General features: G+C 41.1%; 2 protein-coding genes across 7 annotated transcripts; one reads left to right on the forward strand and one right to left on the reverse strand.

Annotated features, from left to right (window-relative positions):
* Positions 1-370: 370 nt before the first annotated feature.
* On the reverse strand, positions 371-12,499 carry LOC137125494 (NLR family CARD domain-containing protein 3-like). 6 transcript variants are annotated; one of them, XM_067501068.1, is made up of 12 exons: positions 12,447-12,499; positions 11,145-11,215; positions 10,750-10,885; positions 10,517-10,636; positions 10,356-10,434; positions 9,965-10,193; positions 6,802-8,593; positions 6,423-6,596; positions 5,300-5,473; positions 4,518-4,564; positions 2,777-4,057; positions 371-780 (listed from the first exon to the last, which is right to left on the reverse strand). In XM_067501068.1, the coding sequence occupies exons 3-11, from the start codon at positions 10,836-10,838 to the stop codon at positions 3,882-3,884; spliced, it is 2,880 nt and encodes a 959-aa protein (XP_067357169.1). In that variant the 5' UTR covers positions 10,839-10,885; positions 11,145-11,215; positions 12,447-12,499; the 3' UTR covers positions 371-780; positions 2,777-3,881. The 6 variants fall into 6 exon arrangements, with proteins under 6 accessions (XP_067357169.1, XP_067357173.1, XP_067357172.1 ...); XM_067501072.1 differs by having other exon boundaries at positions 12,424-12,499; XM_067501071.1 differs by having other exon boundaries at positions 12,414-12,481.
* Positions 12,500-13,307: 808 nt separating this feature from the next.
* Positions 13,308-23,357, forward strand: LOC137125485 (NLR family CARD domain-containing protein 3-like). Its single transcript, XM_067501026.1, has 11 exons — positions 13,308-13,649; positions 13,822-14,029; positions 14,419-14,538; positions 14,652-14,771; positions 14,854-14,932; positions 15,095-15,323; positions 19,355-21,146; positions 21,353-21,526; positions 21,804-21,977; positions 22,092-22,138; positions 22,294-23,357. The coding sequence occupies exons 2-11, from the start codon at positions 14,004-14,006 to the stop codon at positions 22,836-22,838; spliced, it is 3,306 nt and encodes a 1,101-aa protein (XP_067357127.1). The 5' UTR covers positions 13,308-13,649; positions 13,822-14,003; the 3' UTR covers positions 22,839-23,357.
* Positions 23,358-23,528: the final 171 nt, after the last annotated feature.

Consider the following 23,528-nt stretch of genomic DNA (forward strand, 5'->3'; position numbering starts at 1 on the left):
TTTTGTTCCAACTGTTTCAGAAGGTTGATCCAGACCCGAATGAGCGCCGAATGAGCAGAGTGCAGAAAAGTGTTAAGGTATTAGATTGGGGGGCTTGATGATGAGGCCAAAAGCAGTTGGAAAGAAAGTGTTCTTGTTGTGCCAGGTTCCGGTCCAGTTCAAATGCATATTCTTGCCAACTGAGCGTGTCGGCTGCAGGCAGCGTATGGACTGGATGGCAGCGTGAAGAGCTTCATTATTAGGTTTGGCAGTTTGCGCCTTCAGCTGTGTGATCAGTTTGGAGGATGTGCTCTGGGCGGTTACATTTACCGGGACAGATGCTCATCCTCACACTTAATCTTCTGATGCTGAGGTCATTACTGCTTTGCATAAAACTGATCCAGTTCTTACAAAGTGCTTGTTCCCCACTGTCACAGCGGCTCTCAGTCAGCAGTGCTCTGCTAGAAGCCTGATGAGTCGATCAAACCATGTGACCGTTTTGTAGCTTAATGATGATTTATTCTTTATTTTAGTGCCATCAGAGATTCAACTATGGCTCAATTTCTGACTCATCACAGGGATCAGGAATTGTGCAGTGGCATTGTACTTTCCCTCCCCAAAGCCACTAGGCAAATATTACAGACACAGTCGTCACTGCGACACTGGCAGTGACCAGACGAACATTTTGTTCCTGAGCTGTTCAGCAACTCGTCATCTGTGTCAATGTAGAATAACTGTGTGGGATGCTGCTGTGGGCAGATTCAGTCTCGTCAGTTTCCGTCACCTTTCTTCAGCTGGTAACTTTAAAATACACAGATACATGTAGCAAATAAAACAATAAGGAAAAAAAAAAGAAGTGCTCAAACATGCTGCAGCCAATCAGAATCTATTGATCCACCTTCTGTCTGACTCAACACAGGAGTAAGAGCAAATATTTATACTTGCAGATACTGAGCTGAAAGTCTTGCACAAGTTTGATCAGTAATAAAGAGACATTTTGCCACTTGGTGGTAATACGTTAAAAACCAACTAAAACTGATCCAATTGTTGGCGAACGGCTCCCAAAGCCTCAGTGTTTCCTGCTTGTCACATTAGATGATAGTCAGGCCCCACATTTAATGTGGTTACATCTCCTCATTGCTGCTTAGCACCATCATTCTACTTATTTGCGGTTCCTGTATATTTACTAAGGTACTGGAAATATTTGGCTTTGGACAAAACTTTAGTTTTGCAATATAAACTTTTTACCAAAAGTATAAACAATATTATTCATCCATCTTAAAACTTCAAGACCCTCTGATCACAAATTGTATAACAAATTTGAGATTTTTCGGACTGGAACTAATTTAATAATATGAATCTGTTTTTACACGTACTTATTGTTCAAATAATGTTCCCACAAAGTTTTACTCCTACAAGCATCAGGAAACCACAGTTACTGCAGGTACTCAGTACCCAGTGTTAGCAGACCAGATCACACGATTATGGATCAGTTCCACACAAACACCGGCGTCATTTTATTACTTTCTGACTATGTTTAATAATAGAGATTTGCTTTTGTAGTTAATTTGATTGGTATGAAACCAATAAATATAACATCTGCTTTTACAGAGCCTATAAAAAGTATTTACCCTCCTTTTTCAGAATTTCAGAAAAATACCTCATTAATGTCAACGTGAAGACAGTTTTTTTTACAAAGTAATGTCAATTAAATAAAAATATGTGAAACATACAGTTGTACGCAAAAGTTCAGGAACCCCTGACAATGTTTCATCAGTCCACAGCACCTTATTCCAAAATGAAGCTGGCTTGTCCAAATGTGCATTTGCAAACCTCAAGCGACACCGTTTGTGGCGTGTGTGCAGAAAAGGCTTCGTTTGCATCACTCTCCCATACAGCTACTCCTTGTGCAAAGTGTGCTGAATTGTTGCACGATGCACAGTGACACCATCTGCAGCAAGTTGATGTTGTAGGTCTTTGGAGGTGGCCTGTGGGCTGTTTTTGACCATTTGCCTCTCCAATATTTTATGTGGCCTGCCAATTCTGGCCTTAACAAGAACTGTGCCTGTGGTCTAACATTTCCTCACTATGTTCCTCACAGTGGACACTGACAGCTTATATCTCTGCGATAACTTTTTGTATTCTTCCCCTAAACAATAATGTGGAACAATCTTTGTTTTCAGGTCATTTGTGGGCGACTGGGGCGCAGGAAGGTAGAGCGGTTGTCTACCAATCTCACAGTTGTTGGTTCAATCCCCAGAGCCTCCAGTCACCTGTCAAAGTGTCCTTGAGCAAGACACTGAACCCCAGTGTCAGTGTGTGTGTGTGTGTGTGATGGTTGGTGTGAATGGGTGAATAAGAAGCAGTTTAAAGCGCTTTGAGTGCCGATAGGTAGAAAAGCTGAGACCCCCATGTTGCCACTTGCAATTGGCCACCTCAAATACCTTTTCTCATGATGGGATGCACCTGTCTATGAAGTTCAAGGCTTAATGAGCTAATCAGTGCTAAGTAGTTACAGGTATTCAAATCAACAAAATGACAAGGGTTCCCAAATTTATGCACCTTTCTAATTTCGTTTTGATGCATATTGCACATTTTCTGTTAATCCAATAAACCTCATTTCACTACTGAAATATTACTGTGTCCTCCAGTTATTTTATAGATCAAAATGAAATTGCTGATCCAAACACCCAAATAATTATCAATGAAAACCATGGACATTGTCAGGGGTTCCTACACTTTTGCATACAACTGTAAGTGAAAGTGAATGAAGTGTTTCAGGATTAAGAAGATTCACCTTTGGCTGCAATGACAGCACAGGCTGTCTGGATGGGTCTCAGTCAGGCTCGCACATCTGGACACTGCAGCTTTATGCTCTTCTTTGCTAAACTGCTCATGCAGGTGAATATCAGCAAAACAACTTTGACATATTAAATAATTTAATAGACCGAGCTGTGCCCCCTCTCAGCCCACTTAAAGATCTTAACTGATGCACGTCAAGGGAAATCAGAAGAGATCACAGGCAAACTTTAACATTCTGAAATGACATCACATTCAATCACACTGTGCAGTTAGCTGGACTAATTTCAGCACAAGAAACATTCAATAATTAATATAAATGACAAAGAAAATGAATAATATTCCCAATGGACATAAATAGAAACAAAACTAAGTCATACATACAGGTAAAAAACAAAAACAATATTACACCTTTATCCAGCGACCATCCTTAATTTAACATCAAATGATAAGAATCTCGTGAAAAATCTCTTGCCCAGAGACAATGTTTAAATAAAGCTTAGTAAACTGAAGGGGAGAGAGAGGTTGTTTTGATTTCAACAAATTGTAGCCGTCATAGTTTTTGTTGGCTAACACAGCTGCAGATTAGTGAGAAATCAAGTGCTGCCAATAGAATATCAAGATGATCATTTACAGAACATTACGTCATTTTATTTTACTATATAAAATGATTGTTGAGGTGAGGTGATATTTCTTGCGTACAAAGTTTTACTGTCCTATTGTAGCTCATTACTTTTGGTTTTAGAGGTTTGAGCTTTAGGACTTTTCCAACTCACACAGAGACATTGAGGCATCAGGGTACAACTCAAACCCAGCATACAGAGGTTCCGTGAAGGTGCTGTTGAAGGTGTGGAGGTGGATCAGTTTGTCAGAGTCCCAGCAGGACAGTCCACATACACTGCTACTCTGTTAGAGACTGAGGACGAGGAGTTGAGACGGATGAATGTTGTCTGATTATTGTGACAGACAGAGTAGCCGTCATCAAAGCAGCCCAGACTCCAGGACCAATAGTTTCTTCCAAGCCAGCAGTCAGACTTGTCTCCTTTCCTGCTGATTCCTCTGTAACTCACTGATATATCCACCCGTCCTTCTCTCTCCACCTCTCAGCTACAGCGACCGGTCAGAACATTTCTACACAGCAGCTGAGGTCTCCAGTCAAATCTGTCCTGATGATCAGGATACGACTGATCCTCCACCACACGTGTCACCTTCCTGTTGTTGTCAGACAGTTGTAGTTTCCTGTTCACTGTGTTTGTGTCGATTGTGAGTCGACAGAAATCTGACGGAGACAACAAGACACAAACAGCTGCCGTCACTGACTTGCTGTGTTTTTACATTCATCGGCTTTAGTACCGTCCGAACCTTTGCTAATGCAGAACATCAAATCCACAAATCCCTTTAAACATGAAGTAGTTCGAGTCTCCTGTTCTGTTTGCTTGGATAGAGCCAGTTAGCATTTTCTCTTCAGCTTATCTCCTCTTTTCAGAAAATCCACAAATGTGTGAGATACAGTAGCTAAGCAGAAACTGCACTAATGTGAGGAGTAGAAAACGTGCGTTGTTTTAAACATACTTTCTGAACATTTTTCATTGTTTCACAACAGCATTTGTCCATCAACCCCTTGTTTTAACACAACTGTTTGCTCCGTACCTGTAAGTTGCTTTGCACAACTTGCTGAATGACTAAATGTAACTGTAAATGTGGGTTCTTGTTTCACAAATCCAACTAAGATCACTTACACTTCCGCAGACCTGGTTTTAACCAGTGGATTCCAGCAGGCTCCACTCTGTGGGAAAAGGGTGGAAAGTCAGCAGCAGCACGTTCACCATTTTATTAGGTACATCTGTTCAACTGCTCATTATGACAAATATCCACTCAGCCAATCACATGGCAGCAACTCGGTGTATTTAGAATGTAAACATGGTCAAGACGATCTGCTGAAATTCAAGCCAAGCATCAGAGTAGGAAAGAACGATCTACTGGGATCTACTCACAGCCATCTCTAAGGTTTGCAGAGAATGTTCAGAAAAATAGAAACCTTCTGAAAAAAACGTTGCCTGGTCAGATAAATCTTTGAAAGCTTGGATCCATCCTGCCTTGTATCGGTGGTTTTGTGTCGGTGGTGGTGTAATGGTGAACCTTGTGTTAATGCTGCAGCCTACCTGAGCATAAATATGACCATAGTGACCCATCGCACCATGTCACAAAGCTAAAATCATCTCAAACTGGTTTCTTGAACACAACGAGTTCACTGTACTCAAGTGACCGCTACAATCATCAGATCTCAATCCAGTCCACTTTTGGGATCCGGTGGAACATCATGGAACATCATGTGCAGCTGACAAAGCTACAGCAACTGCATGATTCTATTGTGTCCATGTGGACCAAATTCTCTAAGGAAGGTTACTGGCACCTTGTTAAATCTATGCAACAAAAAATACAGCATTTTGAAGGCAAGAGACTCTCTGGCCTGGTACTACCAAGGTTTACCTATAGAGTGGCTGGTGGGTGTGCAGCATACCTGAGAGTGTCCAGTCTCCACTGTGGATCCTTCAATCCAGCAGACAGCAGCTTCACTCCTGAGTCTCCTGGATGATTGTAGCTCAGGTCCAGTTCTCTCAGATGGGAGGGGTTGGAGCTCAGAGCTGAGGCCAGAGAAGCACAACCTTCCTCTGTGACCAGACAACCTGACAGTCTGCAGACACACAAAATCTTCAATGACTATGGAGATAAATCGATAACAGCAATATTTAATAATGCAATGTTTCCTCTACATTGGTACATGCATGGTGGCCGGCCATGCCAACGAGACCCTCCACTAGGTTTACAAGATAATGTTGGCACCATTTAATTGTTCCCCTTCTCCCGAGCTCAGCGAGAGCAGTGGAAGAGTGACATAGTGAGTGAATGAAGAGAGCGAGTGGTGTAAACATGGTCACACCTCCACACAACCCTGTAGGAAGGATTTTGTCTGAACACAACTGAAGTGCACATTTGTTTGGTCTGCTCCTCTGGGGCCTCTTTGCTCTACACGTGTGTGCGTGACCTGAAACTGGATTCATGGAAGGTTTCCAATGCAGAGCAGTGACATTAGGTCTAAAAATATCATGTTGTGCTGTTCAAGTCCACACATTAGTGGAAATGAAATATATTGATGGGATGTTTAAGTTTGAATCTGATATATCAGACTACCCACATAAATTTAAAACAAAGTTTTAAGTAGAAAATTGTTCAACTTATTTTTAATATATTTAAATTTAAAAAAAAGCAATTTTAATGAAAATAGCACAGTTAAACATTGTCTTTCATAACTGTCAGGATTGGCAGGAATATTCTGTTGTATATGTCATCAGCAGCTTGTTAGAGGAGGAACATCTCAGTGGGGTTTACTTGAGGCCCCCAGTGAATCATAAAGAAGAAATTATTTGCAAACAATGCATCTTGGTAATATTCACTTTGTTTTACTTGATTCTTCTGGTATTTACCAACCAAACATTTTTTGTTGTAAAATAGCCCGAATATCTGAACATTATACAACCGACATTTTTGTCTACATGTCATAAGAGCTTTATTAGCTTCTGCTATTTATTTGATTTTGGTTGTCAAGATACTAAAATGCCTCAGCTATTAGGCAAACATCTGACCTGAGAGTCTCCAGTTTACACTGTGGAGTCTCCAGTCCAGCAGACAGAAGCTTCAATCCTGAGTCGTTCAGGTCGTTGTTACTCAGGTCCAGCTCTCTCAGACTAGAGGACTGGAAGCTGAGAACTGAGGACAGAGCTTCACAGCTTCTCTCTGAGAGGTTACAGCCACTCAGTCTGGATCAAAATTTAAAAAAAATTAGCAGATAGCAGTAAAGTCCAAACGTGTTAGAACAACAAAGCCAATTCATTTGTTTGTGCTGTTTGTTTCTTTCTGATAAATTACAATCATTCAGGCTTAAAATATGATGAGAAATAAAAAGATAATTTTATTTGTCTTTATGTTTATAGCAATTCAATTTCACTATGTCTGAAGTCTTACACAGCTTTCTTTGAGGCTTTGACCACAGGCAGCAGCTTCAGCAGAGCCTCCTCTGAAGCAGAGTATTTCTTCAGGTCAAACACGTTCAGATCTTTTTCTGATGACAGTAAGATGAAGACCAGAGCTGACCACTGAGCAGGAGACAGTTTATTTGTGGAGAGACTTCCTGATCTCAGGTACTGTTGGATCTGCTCCACTAGAGAACAATCATTCAGTTCATTCAGACAGTGGAACAGGTTGATGCTTCTTTCTGGACAAGGGTTCTCCTCGATCTTACCTTTGATGTACTGGAGCGTACATACCTGATTCACATCTGAGGTATTTTTTGTTTTTGTTCGAAGACCTTGTAACAGGGTCTGATTGGTCACCAGTGACAGGCCCAGGAGAAATCGAAGGAACAAGTCCAAGTGTCCATTTGGACTCTCTAAGGCCTTGTCTACAGCACTCTGGTAGAGGTCTGTCAATGCAGGTTTGTTTTTTCTTATTTGTAACTTCTCTGAGGTTGTTTCTGACAGCAGATTGACTCCAGACCTGATGAAAGTCAGATGGACATGAAGAGCAGCCAGAAACTCCTGAACACTCAGATGGACGAAACAGAACACCTTGTCCTGGTACAGTCCTCTCTCCTCTATAAAGATCTGTGTGAACACTCCTGAGTACACTGAGGCTGCTCTGATATCGATGCCACACTCTGTCAGGTCTGATTCATAGAAGATCAGGTTTCCTTTCTGCAGCTGCTCAAAAGCCAGTTTTCCCAGAGACTCAATCATCTTCTTGTTCTCTGGACTCCAGTGTGGATCTGTCTCAGCTCCTCCATCATACTTGATGTTCTTCAGTTTGGACTGAACCACTAGGAAGTGGATGTACATCTCAGTCAGGGTCTTGGGCAGCTCTCCTTCCTCTCTGGCATTCCACACATTCCCCAGAACTGTAGCAGTGATCCAGCAGAAGACTGGGATGTGGCACATGATGTGGAGACTTCGTGATGTCTTGATGTGGGAGATGATTCTGCTGGCCTGGTTTTCATCTCCGAATCTCTTCCTGAAGTACTCCTCCTTCTGTGGGTCAGTGAACCCTCTGACCTCTGTCACCATGTCAACACACTCAGGAGGGATCTGATTGGCTGCTGCAGGTCGTGTGGTGATCCAGAGGCGAGCAGAGGGAAGCAGATTCCCCCTGATGAGGTTTGTCAGCAGCACATCCACTGAAGTGGACTCTGTGACATCAGTCAGGATCTCATTGTTGTGGAAGTCCAGAGGAAGTCGACACTCATCCAGACCATCAAAGATGAACACAACCTGGAACTTTTCAAACCTGCTGATTCCTTTGGTTTCAGGAAAGAAGAGATGAACAAGTTCCACCAAGCTGAACTTTTTCTCTTTCAGCACATTCAGCTCTCTGAAAGTCAATGGAAATGTGAACTGTATGTCCTGGTTGGCTTTGTCTTCAGCCCAGTCCAGAGTGAACTTCTGTGCTGAGACTGTTTTCCCAATGCCAGCCACTCCCTTTGTCATCACTCTTCTGATTCGTCCATCTCTTCCAGGTGAGGCTTTAAAGATGTCTTCTTGTCTGATTGTTGTTTCTGGTTTGACTGGTTTCCTGGATGCTGTTTCAATCTGTCTGACCTCATGTTCATCATTGACCTCTCCAGTCCCTCCCTCTGTGATGTAGAGCTCTGTGTAGATCTGATTCAGAAGGGTTGGGTTTCCTGCTTTAGCGATGCCCTCAAACACACACTGGAACTTCTGCTTCAGGTTAGATTTTAGGTTCAGCTGACACATGGCAGGAGACTCTAAATGAAAAAGAAAATCTATGGATCTAAACTAAAACGTTTATTCAAGCCTTACATTTAAGCTGCCTTACAATCAATTTGTTCTTATTTTTGTAAAACGTCCTTCTAAAAATACTATGGTGTCAAGTTCCAAGATTGTGAAGATTTTCAGACCCTGTCTGACTTAGGCTTCGCAAATCTCTCTCCAGCTTGGCTCTCCCTCCAGACTGAAACATAGTTTCAGGAGCCATAATAATCAAAAGCTATACTTTCAGAGGTGGAGGTCTTTATAGCATCATTAAGAACATCACTGAGCCTGGACAAATGTGACTCCCTGTGCTCTTAATGAAAGGTCATGGTCCTAATAGCTTCTCACCTTCATGTAGTTAAGTGCCCTTGACTAACCATCACTACTGGAGCTCAGCTTGTTGCTGGGTAGCTGACACCCTGCTGGAACCCAGGCTCAACTAATCTAGCTATTTTATACTTATTACTTAGATAGAGGATAGAGGAGCACAATGACTCAGAAAAGACTTACACATGGTCCTGCTACACGTCCACAGTGATATATTAAAAGACACTGATTTTTACTACACTGTCAAACAAAGATTGTTCCAAATGTGGGGGCCACCAACAGACACATTTTCAGTTTTGGTAATGAACAGATGCATATTTAATACACTCAAGCATTGTCTTTGTCTGTGCTGTGAGCAGTAACTGATAAGTAGTGAGCTTGACACTGTGGCATAAATTGTTGGATTTAACCTGTGTTACTTCACTGCTATTCAGTCATGTATGTGGTTGTTTGCTGCTGTTGGATGTTGTGAATTCTCACTATGATCACAGATCTATATAGCTTGTGATTTTGCTGTGTTTTCTTGCTCCGTGTAGCTTTACACATGTGTTAGTGCTGGGGTTCACTTGTACATATACTCAGCAGCACTTCTGGCAAGAAATATCCTCCCACGTACATACCCAGGATCCAGAATCCAGGATCCACGTACATATCCAGGATCAGTTCTGAATGCACACACCCTGGACAGTGTCTTTTTGAGACCGTCCCTTCTGGCAGGCTCAGAGTCGTGAGGTCACAAATAAAAAGACTGAAAAACAGCTTCTCTCCCAGGGCTGTGAAAGCTCTAATGGACTGTACTTTGGACCTTAAACTGCATTTTGCACTATAGACACTCAACCCTTTTTACTCCTTTATTTCACTTTCTCATTCATTGTTCCCTTAACTACTTTGTTATCTTTGTAATCTTTTATCCTTCAGAGAACTACATATCCTGCTGTGAAACGATTTCCTCAAAGAGAATTGGGTTGTACAGAAATGTGTAATGACAATAAAGAATTGTCTTATCCTATTTTAAATCTTTACAGAAATCTTCTTACTGCTCTGCAGACAGTCAGCCAGCTCCTCCTGCTTCATTCTCCTCAGGAAGTTCACTGTGATCTTCAGAAATGACTCTCTGCTGCTCCTCCTCTGCTCTTCATCCTCACCATCCAACACTTCCTCATCCTCCCTCTGACTCTCTAAGCATTCTGGGTAATCTGGACTCAGACTCTTCTGGATCTTCTTCAGCTCGTTCTTCACAAAAGTGACAATGTTGTCCTCCAGCAGCTGGAACACAAAACTATATAAATGACACAATCCAAGTAAAACCATGGAGCCAAACATCAGATCCATGTTGCACAGACTGACTATCCACTGGTCTAAAAAGTGCAGCATGGACATTATTGTGGACACAACAGATGGAAAAATAGTAGTTGTACATGTACAGACCATAAATATGGAGTCCAGGTGTGTTTGATGCTGCTGGACAGACTGACTACTGGGAACCTCTGAGCTCTGCTGGTCCACTCTGTGGAGGAATCAGGAAGAAGTCAGTTTAAAACTTGAACCAAGTCAGTCACATGATCTTTAGTAGAGTTTTAAATTCTCACCTTCCATCATCAGACTGTCTGAAACGTAGAGGTTCTTTCATTGACCAATCACTCTTGAGTGACACACAGCTGGGTTCAGGTCCAGGTACAGCAGAGTCTGGTCTGTGCAGCTTCTCTGGTCTTGAACACAACACAGACAGAGGTCAGAGTGTGAATAATGATGGTGGAGTGATTGTTGGTGCTGAGCTCTGACATGGAGAAGAGTCATGGACAGTTAGAGATCCTCATCTCACCTCTGAGCTTTGGTCTGGCTCTCAGGTTCCCCACACAGAGTGGTTTTAGAGGGAGGGTCTCCCTCCTCTCTGTCCTCACACTGATCCATGCTGCTGAATTCACACACACTTTCTACCTTCCTGTGGAGAGGAAACACTGAAAGCAGAGGTGAAACCATCAGCACAATCCTTGATTAACTGACTTCCTCTTTTAACACATCTGAAGCACTTTGGTTTATTGCTCAGCTGGTTTGACTAAATTACCAAAGGTTCAAGGAGTCACTTTGCAGACATGATATGTTCACTTTAACAGTAATTGGAGAATATTGAATAAAGTATAACTAGAGTAATCATTACTGTGGATGTAAAACTTTTTTTTTCCACAGTCATTACACCGAGTGTTAGGATGAACCCACCTGTAACCAACTGTGAGTCAGAGGAAGCTGCCGTAAGCTGGTCCACAAAACAGTGTCACAAAGTCTATCATCTGCAGTGGAGGAGAAAACTAGTGGTAAAAGTAGAACTGGACCCGATACTCAAATGTTTTTTATTCCTAAATGTGGGATGTCAATAAATGTTAACTCTGGCAAAGACATTTGGTAGGAGAAAGAAAATGAGGGAGAACTGAATTTAGAATTAAGTAAACGTTCATAATGCGTAGTTATGCAGCTCTCCAAACCATAATCACACAACAAACAGACTTTTTGTATTTATTCAACTCAGTATTTTTACTCTTCTTAAATCCAGTGAGTTGTACATTGTTCAACAAATTCGCCCTCTGACTGAAACACATCTGCTTTTCAAATGTGTTGTGGCTCCGATTTTAAAGTCTGCTCTATCATCAAAGTTGATATTGGATCATTCATACAGTTTTCTTCTGGAAGATGGAAAGTTGCTTACAGGCTTTTCCCCAAATCTCTGCAGAACTGCTGACGTATGGAACAATAACTGAACAGTACAGTAAATACAAGCATATACATGAAGAGCTTTGACTTTGTACACAATCGCTGAAGATTTCACTAAATTTACATGTGGCTCCCAATTCATCTTGTCATCAGTGATGACGCCCAAAAACTTTTACTCTTTTAATGTCAACATCGATTTCTATTTTTACATCCTTGTCCATCATTCTGTTGCTGAGTAGAGCATTAATATATTAAATAACTTTGGTCCAAAGACTGATCCTTGTGTCCCCTTCCCAGGTCTGAAACGCCGTCATTTCACTGGATATTATCGAGGTAACTCTGTATCCATGACAACACCTACTGTGCCAAATCGTCCTCATTTCTGAAACAGTAGTTTATCATCCATGGAGTCAAATTTCCTTTGACAAACCTTCCTCCGTATAACTGTTTCTCACGGTGTTGGTCATTTCTAGCTACTGCTTCCATTATTTTGTCTTTCTCTCTGAACTTGTCGGACATGGACACAAACACTTTGTCATCGTTTGGAAACTGGCCCCGGCCCACAAGTCACACTATCGAGAAGTCATAAATAATACAATGTTTTCCTGAACAATGAAATATTAACCAGAAACAGCTGCTGCACAGTGATCACCGAACACTAAACGGAATTCGGTCTAAACTTAATACTGGTTCTGTTTGGTTGTTCGGACTCCGAGGATCAGTGTGTGTGTGTGTGTGTGTGTGTGTGTGTGTGTGTGTGTGTGTGTGTGTGTGGCCGACCTGCACACACCCTGTTCTTCGTGGATACAGTACCTTCAAGTGGACCGAAGGCTGCGGTGAAAGAGAAAGTGAACGAAGCAGGAAATGAAGCCGAATTTTTTAAAAAACCTTTATTGACAACAATGCGACGATCGCAGATGAAATAAGATGGAAATTAGAAAAACGCTGAAAGGGATGTAGTACTTTTTCATGTTTTACTGAGGAAAAAGTACCACTATGTCAAAATTCCACTTATTCATATTCCACAGTTAAAATGCAAATATCATCAGCTCCATCTAGTAAAAGTATAAACTGTATTATCCTTCTATTCAAAACTGGGCTTAAAAGCAGTAGTACTACAATTTAAGACCCTCCGATCACAACGTGTCAACATTTCTCTGGCTGACAAACTCATTTAATTCAGTTTTTAAAACGTGATTATTGTTCAAATAATGTTCCCACAAAGTTTGTACTCCTACAAGTATCAGTACTCTACAGTTACTGCAGGTACTCAGAGTACCCACTGGATCAGTGCCACACAAACACCAGTGTCATTTTTTTACTGTCTATGATTAATAACAGAGATTTTCTTTTGTAGTTAATTTGACGTGTATAAACAGATAAACATCGACTGCTTTTACTTATGTCAATTTATTTAACTTCCTAATATTATTATCTACCTTCTACTCAGTATTACTTTACTTGTACTCATTTAATACTGTTATTTTAGTCTCAGTTATTCCTAAACTTTTACCTCATTGCTACTGTAATATTACCACTTACATCTTTGCATTGCAGTGAAAATGTTTGGTTAAACATTTTCGGCAAATTATTTTTATGATTTTTCTCCATTTTAAATTCAGGCTTTTATTGTGAATTTGATGGGGGTGAAGTTCATCCCCACAATGTAAAAATTATTTTTTGGTAAAACCTCCAGACTTTCACCTGTTTGCATTGAACAAATCAAACAACTATTTAAAAAGCTCAGAGTAACTACGTTACTAAGTGTTTCCTCATTAATCAGCACAAAATGACTCTTGTGCCTGTCAGGAGGAGAAGTAACAAGGTGGGGGGTCGAGATAGTGGATCCCCAGCAAACAGACTCCTCCTCCTCCATGTTTACAGCTAAAAATCTCTCATCACATTCAGTCTTGATGTGACGCAGCTGGTTTTCACGTCTTCAGACAATCATCAACAGACACTTGGTCTTTACTTCATGGATTGTTATTGGCTGTGAGAGTCTTTTACAGGATACTAGTAGGTTTTTATTGGGAAGTTTTATTATTTTCTGATGGAAAAACTAATGAATAACCTGTAAATATTTTACTAATGAGTAGTTTCAGTCATTTTTTAAGTACAAATACATATAAAGAAATCTAATTATTATATATTCAAACCTTTTCAAATGATTAATTCCGACTTTTTTCAGGTTCATGTTATTGAAGCAATAACTCGAGCTCGTGCTATTGTGCTGATGTACATGTACAGATACATCAACCACAGCCTGAGAGCCGCAGAACCCGTCTGAGGCAGGACTCACAGTGACAGACATCACAGCAGAGAGTGGACACAGATCAGATACTGTCTATAAAAACACACCGACTGGTTATAATGCAGCATAAAACGTTTGCACAGAAGTATCTTGGTTTCTTACCTTCTCCTCATTCTCTCCTGACGACCATTCACACATTAACTCGAATGTTATTTCAGGAAAAACGTTGTTTTTGGTGTAGTTTGTTCCAGTGTAGCAGTATGTTGGCGACTGACAGTTACTGTATTATAACAACTGTAGAACAACTGTGGAGCAGAGAGATACATAGTTAAACATCAGCCACCAGGAATGAGTCTTCTCCAATCAGAGTGTTTGGTCGGAACTAACTGTTATATATTGTAAAAAAATATTTAGTCCTTTTACTCTTATAGGAAAAAATGAGACATTTGAAGAAGCTTTTAATCAATAGGAAAATAATATTTGTCTTTGCATCAGCTGCTGGCATCTTGAAGGATGTGTGTTTTCTCTCCACAGGAAGGTAGAAAGTGTGTGTGAATTCAGCAGGATGGATCAGTGTGAGGGCAGAGAGGAGGGAGTCCCTCCCCGTAAAAAACCTCGGTGTGGGGAACCTGAGAGCCAGACCAAAGCTCAGAGGTGAGATGAGGATCTCTAACTGTCCATGACTCTTCTCCATGTCAGAGCTCAGCACCAACAATCACTCCACCATAATTATTCACACTCTGACCTCTGTCTGTGTTGTGTTCAAGACCAGAGAAGCTGCACAGACCAGACTCTGCTGTACCTGGACCTGAACCCAGCTGTGTGTCACTCAAGAGTGATGAGTCAAAGATAGAACCTGTAGATTTCAGACAGTCTGATGATGGAAGGTGAGAATTTAAAACTCTACTAAAGATCATGTGACTGACTTGGTTCAAGTTTTAAACTGACTTCTTCCTGATTCCTCCACAGAGTGGACCAGCAGAGCTCAGAGGTTCCCAGTGGTCAGTCTGCCCAGCAGCATCAAACACACCTGGACTTCATATTTATGGTCTGTACATGTACAACTACTACTTTTCCATCTGTTGTCTCCACAATAATGTCCATGCTGCACTTTTTGGACCAGTGGATTGTCAGTCTGTCCAACATGGATCTGATGTTTGGCTCCACGGTTTTACTTGGATTGTGTCATTCATATAGTTTTCTGTTCCAGCTGCTGGAGAACAACATTGTCACTTTTGTGAAGAACGAGCTGAAGAAGATCCAGAAGAGTCTGAGTCCAGATTACCCAGAATGCTTAGAGAGTCAGAGGGAGGATGAGGAGGTGTTGGATGGTGAGGATGAAGAGCAGAGGAGGAGCAGCAGAGAGTCATTTCTGAAGATCACAGTGAACTTCCTGAGGAGAATGAAGCAGGAGGAGCTGGCTGACTGTCTGCACAGCAGTAAGAGCATTTCTGTAAAGATTTAATACCATGGAAAACTAGAACATTTACTGTTTTTCAACCTATGAAAAAAAATTTCAGAAGTTCAAATGCAGGACCAAACTATATATTAAAATGACTGTGTACATTTATTATCAATCAAGATTCTCAGTCATCCAGGTAATAGGCAGCTGGCTTGATATGACTGAATTCAAGGGGTGTGAATCTCTCCCTCTTAAACCATTTGATAAATATATCAGTACATAGAGTTCTTGCTGATCCTGAGTATAGATACAAGTACCAAACTGTTTTTCTTCTGTTGAGTTGCTGGACAGTAAAACTGTCATCAACTCATTGCAGTTAAGCAAATCTCGTGCAAATGGAAATTCAAATATAACAGTTACTGGGGTTTGAATGGAGCAACTTTTGCTGAAGGGACGAAAAACTAAAGGGAAAAACACAATCAAAGCACAGATTTAGGGTGATAGAAGCTGAAAGATGAAATTCAATTCAATTCAATTCAATTCAATTCAACTTTATTTATATAGCGCCAATTCACAACAAAGTCATCTCAGGGCACTTTACAGAATAAAGTCAAGATTATAAAGATGTATAAAGAGAACCCAACAATTCCCCCTTGAACAAGCCATAGGCAACAGTGGAGAGGAAAAACTCCCTTTAACGGAAGAAACCTCCAGCAGAACCAGGCTCAGGGTGGACGGCCATCTGCCTTTACCGGTTGGGGTGAGTGGAAACGGGAGAGAGAAAAGAACAGAGCAACAAAAGCAACAACAAAACATCGGGCAGATTGGTAGGATCAGTAGCTTCACGCTGGAAGACACACAGCTTCAAAGCCGGGGGACACCTGCAGAAAGGGACAGAGAGAGGGGGACAGAGGAGGACAAAGAACACTACCGGAGAGAACACAGAGTTAATATCATACAGTGGTGAGAATTGCGGGGTGAGAGGAGAGGAGAGATGGTCAAGAGGAGGAAAGGAGCTCAGTGCATTGGGGGGTGGGTCCCCCAGCAGCCTAAGCCTATGGCAGCATAACTATAACTAACTATATGCTTTATTAAAGAGGAAGGTTTTAAGCCTAGACTTAAAAGTAGAGAGAGTGTCTGCTTCCCGAATGTGAACTGGGAGCTGGTTCCACAGGAGAGGAGCTTGATAGCTAAAGGCTCTGCCTCCCATTCTACCTTTGGAAATTCTGGGAACCACAAGTAGGCCTGCGATCAAAGTGGTCTACTGGGATGATATGGTGCTATGAGGTCTTCTATATATGATGGAGCCTGACCATTCAGAGCTTTATATGTAAGAAGCAGGGTTTTAAATTCTATTCTAGATTTAATGGGAAGCCAATGGAGAGAAGCTAGTGAAGGTGAAATATGATCTCTCTTCCTAGTTCCAGTCAGCACTGTTGCTGCAGCATTTTGGATTAATTGCAGGCTCTTTAGTTACTGGGGCATCCTGAAAGTAGGGAATTACAGTAGTCCAACCTAGAGGTAACAAATGCATGGACCAGTTTTTCGGCATCACTTTGAGACAGTATGCTCCTAATTTTGGCAATGTTCCATAGGTGGAAGAAGGCTGTTCTAGAGATTTGTTTTATATGTGAGTTAAAGGACAGATCCTGATAAAAAATAACTTAAAGGTTCCTTGCAGTAGTACTGAAATCTATCAGATAGATATGATTTAAACCAACCTAGTGCAGTTCCTGTAATTCCAATTTCATGTTCCAGTCTCTGTAATAAAATGTTATGATCAATGGTATCAAATGCAGCACTAAGATCTAACAGAACAAGTATAGAGATGAGTCCAGTATCTGAGGCCATGAGAAGATCGTTGGTGACTTTTACCAGTGCTGTTTCTGTACTATGATGAACTCTAAATCCTGACTGAAAGTCTTCATACAAATTATTCCTATGAAGGTGATCACACAATTGTTTTGCTACTACTTTTTCAATTATTTTAGAAATAAAGGGGAGATTAGATATTGGTCTGTAATTGGCTAAAACACCTGGGTCAAGACAGGGTTTTTTAAGTAATGGTTTAATTACAGCTCCCTTATAGGCCTGTGGTACATAGCCTGTTTCTAAAGATAGATTGATGATATCTAATATGAACGTATCTATTAAGGGTAAAGCTTCCTTGAGCAGCTTAGTTGGAATAGGGTCTAGCAGACAGGTTGTTGGTTTAGATGAGGTAATAACTGAAGTTAGCTCAGAGAGATCTATGGGTAAAAAGCAGTCTAACAGGGATTGGGGCCTTATCCATGATTCTAGCACTGCTGTACATGAAGATCTATCTGTAATTTTTGGGGGGAGGATCTGGTGAATTATTTCTCTAATAGCTACAATTTTATTCATAAAGAAGGTCATGAAGTCATTGCTGCTCAAAGTTAAGGGAATAGTAGGCTCAACAGAACTATGGCTCTTAGTCAGCCTGGCTACAGTGCTGAACAGAAACCGGGGGTTGTTCTTGTTTTCTTCTATTAATGATGAATAATATGCTGTTCTGGCATCACTGAGAGCTTTTTTGTAAATTTTTAAACTACTTTTCCAGGCTAAATGAGATTCTTCTAAATTTCTGGAACAACACTTCCTTTCCAACTTTCGTGTTTCCTGTTTTAAGTTGCGTGTTTGTGAACTATACCATGGAGATCGCCTCTGCTGGTTTACTGCCTTCTTTTTTAGAGGGGCAACACTATCGAGTATTGTACGTAGTGAGGCTGCAGAATTGTCAACAAGATAATCAACTTGTGCAGGAGTAACATTAAGGAGACTACTTTCCATTGTATTAACATTTGGTGAAGCAAATGATGAAGAAATAATTTCTTTAAATTTGTTGACAGCTTTTTCACTTAAGCATCTGCTATAGTGGAATTTGTCCCTAACTGCTGTCTTGAAAGAAGATAGAAGCGTGGACAACATGGACTGTAGAGCCTACACAGGAATACAGTATATAAAATAACTTAGGAAAAGTTACGGTTACGTTCTATATATAACTATTTATATATAGAATCTCAGTCGCAAATATCACACATTTTTAAAATCTTCTTAAAAAACATCAGTATGACTGTTACTAGATCATAAGACTTTAGCGCAGTAGTTTTCATTCAGCTTTACTTTTGTTCTCATCAATTATCTTAAGACAGCTCTAAACCACAGACGCTTCAGTATCAGGGAATCCCCAAAACACAAGTTTTGAATAGAAATACACAATACTGGTGTCTGCATCGGGACATCCCCATTCAACAGGGCTGTCAGTACCAAAAATTGTCTATATGTTGTGAAAAGTATCACTCACCTCTGAACACCACTGGTTATGGTCTAATTATAAGTGGATTTGGCCTCTACTGACAAATAATTATGGGGATAATCATACCAGCTATAATAGGCATAAAGGCTAATGGCCAGTTTGAGTTCCTAATGGTGGTGTGATTGCACAAAGGAAAGAAAAAGACCCTAAAGCTGTGTCATTCAAGGGGAAACTAGTTTCTAATTAAAGATATTCAGCACTGTTCCAGTTCATCTCCCATTGAACTCTGACCTCCTCTTCTGCTGCATCAACCTGTTCAACATTCTCTTTACCTGGCGTTCTGAGCTGCAGCTGCTCTATAGTGGAGTTAAAGCAAATGCCAAACTGAAGTCTTGTCAGGGATTTAAAAGCACCCATATACCTACATATTGTCATGTTCTTAACATCTGCAAACTTGGTTTCCAGTTGCACTGTCTGTAGCCACATCTGCTTCAAGCCAAGGAATCACAGTGTAATCAGAGTCACGGGTCACTGGTCATTAAGGCCTCATATATTCACATCTATTTCAACATGAAAATGGAAAATTATTCCAGCATTATTTTTTCCAACCTGGTGGAGCAGTAGATTCTTCATAAAGTTTGTTTCAGTTCATCTCCTATCAACATTCTCCATCACCTGTATCCATACATCAATGTTTCTTATCCGAAACTCAACTGTGGCTTTGTTTCTAATTTCTGTAAAGCAAATATGACATTTTTCTAGTCACTGATATGATTTACTGTTTTATTCAGAAACTTTTGCTGGGGCTTGTCAGCGCAAACAGAAAGCTGCCCTGAAGCAAAGATTCCAGTACATGTTTGAGGGCATCGCTAAAGCAGGAAACCCAACTCTTCTGAATCAGATCTACACAGAGCTCTACATCACAGAGGGAGGGACTGGAGAGGTCAATGATGAACATGAGGTCAGACAGATTGAAACAGCATCCAGGAAACCAGTCAGACCAGAAACAACAATCAGACATGAAGACATTTTTAAAGCCTCACCTGGAAGAGATGGACCAATTAGAAGAGTGATGACAAAGGGAGTGGCTGGCATTGGGAAAACAGTCTTAACACAGAAGTTCACTCTGGACTGGGCTGAAGACAAAGCCAACCAGGACATACAGTTCACATTTCCATTGACTTTCAGAGAGCTGAATGTGCTGAAAGAGAAAAAGTTCAGCTTGGTGGAACTTGTTCATCTCTTCTTTCCTGAAACCAAAAGAATCAGCAGGTTTGAAAAGTTCCAGGTTGTGTTCATCTTTGATAGTCTGGATGAGTGTCGACTTCCTCTGGACTTTAAGAACAACAAGATCCTGACTGATGTTACAGAGTCCACCTCAGTGGATGTGCTGCTGACAAACCTCATCAGGGGGAACCTGCTTCCCTCTGCTCGCCTCTGGATCACCACACGACCTGCAGCAGCCATTCAGATCCCTCCTGAGTGTGTTGACATGGTGACAGAGGTCAGAGGGTTCACTGACCCACAGAAGGAGGAGTACTTCAGGAAGAGATTCAGAGATGAGGAGCAGGCCAGCAGAATCATCTCCCACATCAAGACATCACGAAGCCTCCACATCATGTGCCACATCCCAGTCTTCTGCTGGATCACTGCTACAGTTCTGGAGGATGTGTTGAAAACCAGAGAGGGAGGAGAGCTGCCCAAGACCCTGACTGAGATGTACATGCACTTCCTGGTGGTTCAGCTAAAACTGAAGAACGTCAAGTATGATGAAGGAGCTGAGACAGATCCACACTGGAGTCCAGAGAACAAGAAGATGATTGAGTCTCTGGGAAAACTGGCTTTTGAGCAGCTGCAGAAAGGAAACCTGATCTTCTATGAATCAGACCTGACAGAGTGTGGCATCGATATCAGAGCAGCCTCAGTGTACTCCGGAGTGTTTACACAGATTTTTATAGAGGAGAGAGGACTGTACCAGGACAAGGTGTTCTGCTTCGTCCATCTGAGTGTTCAGGAGTTTCTGGCTGCTCTTCATGTCCATCTGACATTCTTCAACTCTGGAGTCAATCTGCTGTCAGATGAACAGTCAACCTCAGAGAAGTCTGAGACTAGCAAAGCTGGAGAGACACACTTCTACCAAAGTTCTGTGGACAAGGCCTTACAGAGTCCAAAAGGTCACCTGGACTTGTTCCTCCGCTTCCTCCTGGGCCTTTCACTGCAGACCAATCAGAATGAACTGCGAGGTCTGCTGGCACAAACAGGAAGTAGTTCACAGACCAATCAGGACACAGTCCAGTACATCAAGAAGAAGATCAGTGAGAATCTGTCTGCAGAGAAAAGCATCAACCTGTTCCACTGTCTGAATGAACTGAATGATTGTTCTCTAGTGGAGCAGATCCAACAGTACCTGAGATCAGGAAGTCTCTCCACAGAGAAACTGTCTCCTGCTCAGTGGTCAGCTCTGGTCTTCATCTTACTGTCATCAGAAAAAGATCTGAACGTGTTTGACCTGAAGAAATACTCTACTTCAGAGGAGGCTCTGCTGAAGCTGCTGCCTGTGATCAAAGCCTCAAAGAAAGCTGTGTAAGGACTTCAGACAAAGTGAAATTGAATTGCTTTAAACATAAAGACAAATAAAATTATCTTTTTATTTCTCATCATATTTTAAGCCTGAATGATTGTAATTTATCAGAAAGAAACAAACAGCACAAACAAATGAATTGGCTTTGTTGTTCTAACACGTTTGGACTTTACTGCTATCTGCTAATTTTTTTAAAATTTTGATCCAGACTGAGTGGCTGTAACCTGTCAGAGAGAAGCTGTGAAGCTCTGTCCTCAGTTCTCAGCTCTCAGTCCTCTAGTCTGAGAGAACTGGACCTGAGTAACAACGACCTGCAGGATTCAGGAGTGAAATTACTCTGTGATGGACTGAAGAGTCCACACTGTCAACTGGAGACTCTCAGGTCAGGATACATACAGGATACGACATGTTCAACTAACCAATAATTTTTTCTCTTGATTGTAGCTTATATCAGTCATTAAGCTTAAACTGTGCAGTGATTTCTCTGCTGACATGTTTTTCAGTTAAGATGCACTGAATGTTCATATGTCTTAACGCACTTAGTTACTAATAAATGGGACCAAATGAAATCACGTTGCTGTAGTCAACTATTAAAATGATTTTTTTCTTTATGATAACATTAGAGTATCTATAACGTGTGTTGTGTTGTGTGTCTGCAGACTGTCAGGTTGTCTGGTCACAGAGGAAGGTTGTGCTTCTCTGGCCTCAGCTCTGAGCTCCAACCCCTCCCATCAGAGAGAACTGGACCTGAGCTACAATCATCCAGGAGACTCAGGAGTGAAGCTGCTGTCTGCTGGACTTAATGATCCACAGTGGAGACTGGACACTCTCAGGTATGAAGACATTTTAGATGTAATTACACCAAAATATGTCAGTTAGAGCCATGTAATGTCCATGTGTGCATGCTGACAGAGAATGTGCTGCTCTGACCCCCCTCCTCCTTTCAGGGTGGAGCCTGGTGGAGAACGATGGCTGAGACCAGGTCTGAGGAAGTGTAAGTGTGTTTTTAATGAGATTGATGGAAACAAAGCAGCAACATTCAACCATCTTCAAACTTTCACATCACTCATCCACATCATCAAAGTGTCAAGAAATGAACAGATGATGGATTAATAACTGCAGCTGTTTGTGTCTTGTTGTCTCCATCAGATTTCTGTCAATTCACAATCGACACAAACACAGTGAACAGGAAACTACGACTGTCTGACAACAATAGGAAGGTGACAGTTGTGGAGGAGGATCAGTTGTATCCTGATCATCCGGACAGATTTGATAACTGGCCTCAGCTTCTGTGCAGTGATGGTCTGACTGGTCGCTGTTACTGGGAGGTGGAGTGGAGAGGACAGGTTTACGTATCAGTGAGTTACAGAGGAATCAGCAGGAGGGAAAACAAACACGGCTCCTTTTTTGGAAGAAATGATCACTCATGGCGTCTTTATTGCTGTGAGAACTACTGCTCTGCCTGGCACAGTACCACTGCAACATTCATCACTTTCTCCTCGTCGTCCTGTGTCTCCAACAGAGTAGCAGTGTATGTGGACTGTCCTGCTGGGACTCTGTCCTTCTACAGAGTCTCCTCCGATGAACTGATCCACCTCCACAAATTCACCAGTGAACGTGGATTCACTGAACCACTGTTTGCTGGTTTTGGAGTCTGGTCTGCTGGTTCTTCAGTGTCTCTGTGTGATCTGTAATTGGTTGTAGCAAACATACAATGAACCACACACAGTGTTTCCAGAAAATAATCCCAGCTTTGCCCCGAAGTACAGTTCACTGAAGATGTCACATTCTCAATCTGAATGTAATTTGTACTTATTACCAAAGTGATTGCAAGTGAGTTGGATATTAATGTGTGTTTTTAAGTTTTAGATTTCAATAAATCTCCCTTTGTTTTTAAGAATAAGGTTTTTTTATTCACTGTAAACTGAAACATGCCTGTAATCACTGTGATCAGTTTGTGTAGAAATTACTTCAGTTCTACTCAATAGCAGGATTTAGCTGATGTTTTTAGCACCAACCTGATGCTTCATTTGTAAATGCAGAGTGTGAACACGATTTTCACGTGAGTTTGTTAACGTAACCACAAGATAAAGTCTGTTTTCGTCCTGTGATGTTTTTGTTTGATTTTTTCTTGCTGTACTCTGTGGATTTTAATTGTGTTAAACAATTTTTTTCTATCTGTAAAAGTATTTTAAATAAATATTTAGATTTTATTACTGGAAGACTCAGTGATAGATGATGAATGGTGATGCTCTTTGATGGTCAGTCTCAAACCACAACAATATCCAGAACAATAGTACTGTTCATATGCAGTATTTGTTTTAACATTGGCTCTAATTTGTGCAGTATCTGATTTACTTATAATAAATCACACATTTCTGAAA

Source organism: Channa argus, chromosome 4, assembly GCF_033026475.1.
Source record: "Channa argus isolate prfri chromosome 4, Channa argus male v1.0, whole genome shotgun sequence".
NCBI lineage: Eukaryota > Metazoa > Chordata > Actinopteri > Anabantiformes > Channidae > Channa > Channa argus.

What these genes read in the sequence shown, in the direction of transcription:
- LOC137125485 (XM_067501026.1), top strand. Translation starts at nt 14,004, where the DNA reads ATGCAGCATAAAACGTTTGCACAGAA. An exon ending in AAAGCCTCAAAGAAAGCTGT is followed by an intron (nt 21,147 to 21,352) that starts GTAAGGACTTCA and finishes ATTTTGATCCAG; the next exon opens with ACTGAGTGGCTGTAACCTGT. An exon ending in TGGAGACTGGACACTCTCAG is followed by an intron (nt 21,978 to 22,091) that starts GTATGAAGACAT and finishes TCCTCCTTTCAG; the next exon opens with GGTGGAGCCTGGTGGAGAAC.
- LOC137125494 (XM_067501068.1), bottom strand. Translation starts at nt 10,838, where the DNA reads ATGGATCAGTGTGAGGACAGAGAGGAGGGAGACCCTCCCTCTAAAACC. An exon ending in AGCCAGACCAAAGCTCAGAG is followed by an intron (nt 10,637 to 10,749) that starts GTGAGATGAGGA and finishes GTTGTGTTCAAG; the next exon opens with ACCAGAGAAGCTGCACAGAC. An exon ending in GGCTGACTGTCTGCAGAGCA is followed by an intron (nt 8,594 to 9,964) that starts GTAAGAAGATTT and finishes TTTTTCATTTAG; the next exon opens with AGTCTCCTGCCATGTGTCAG.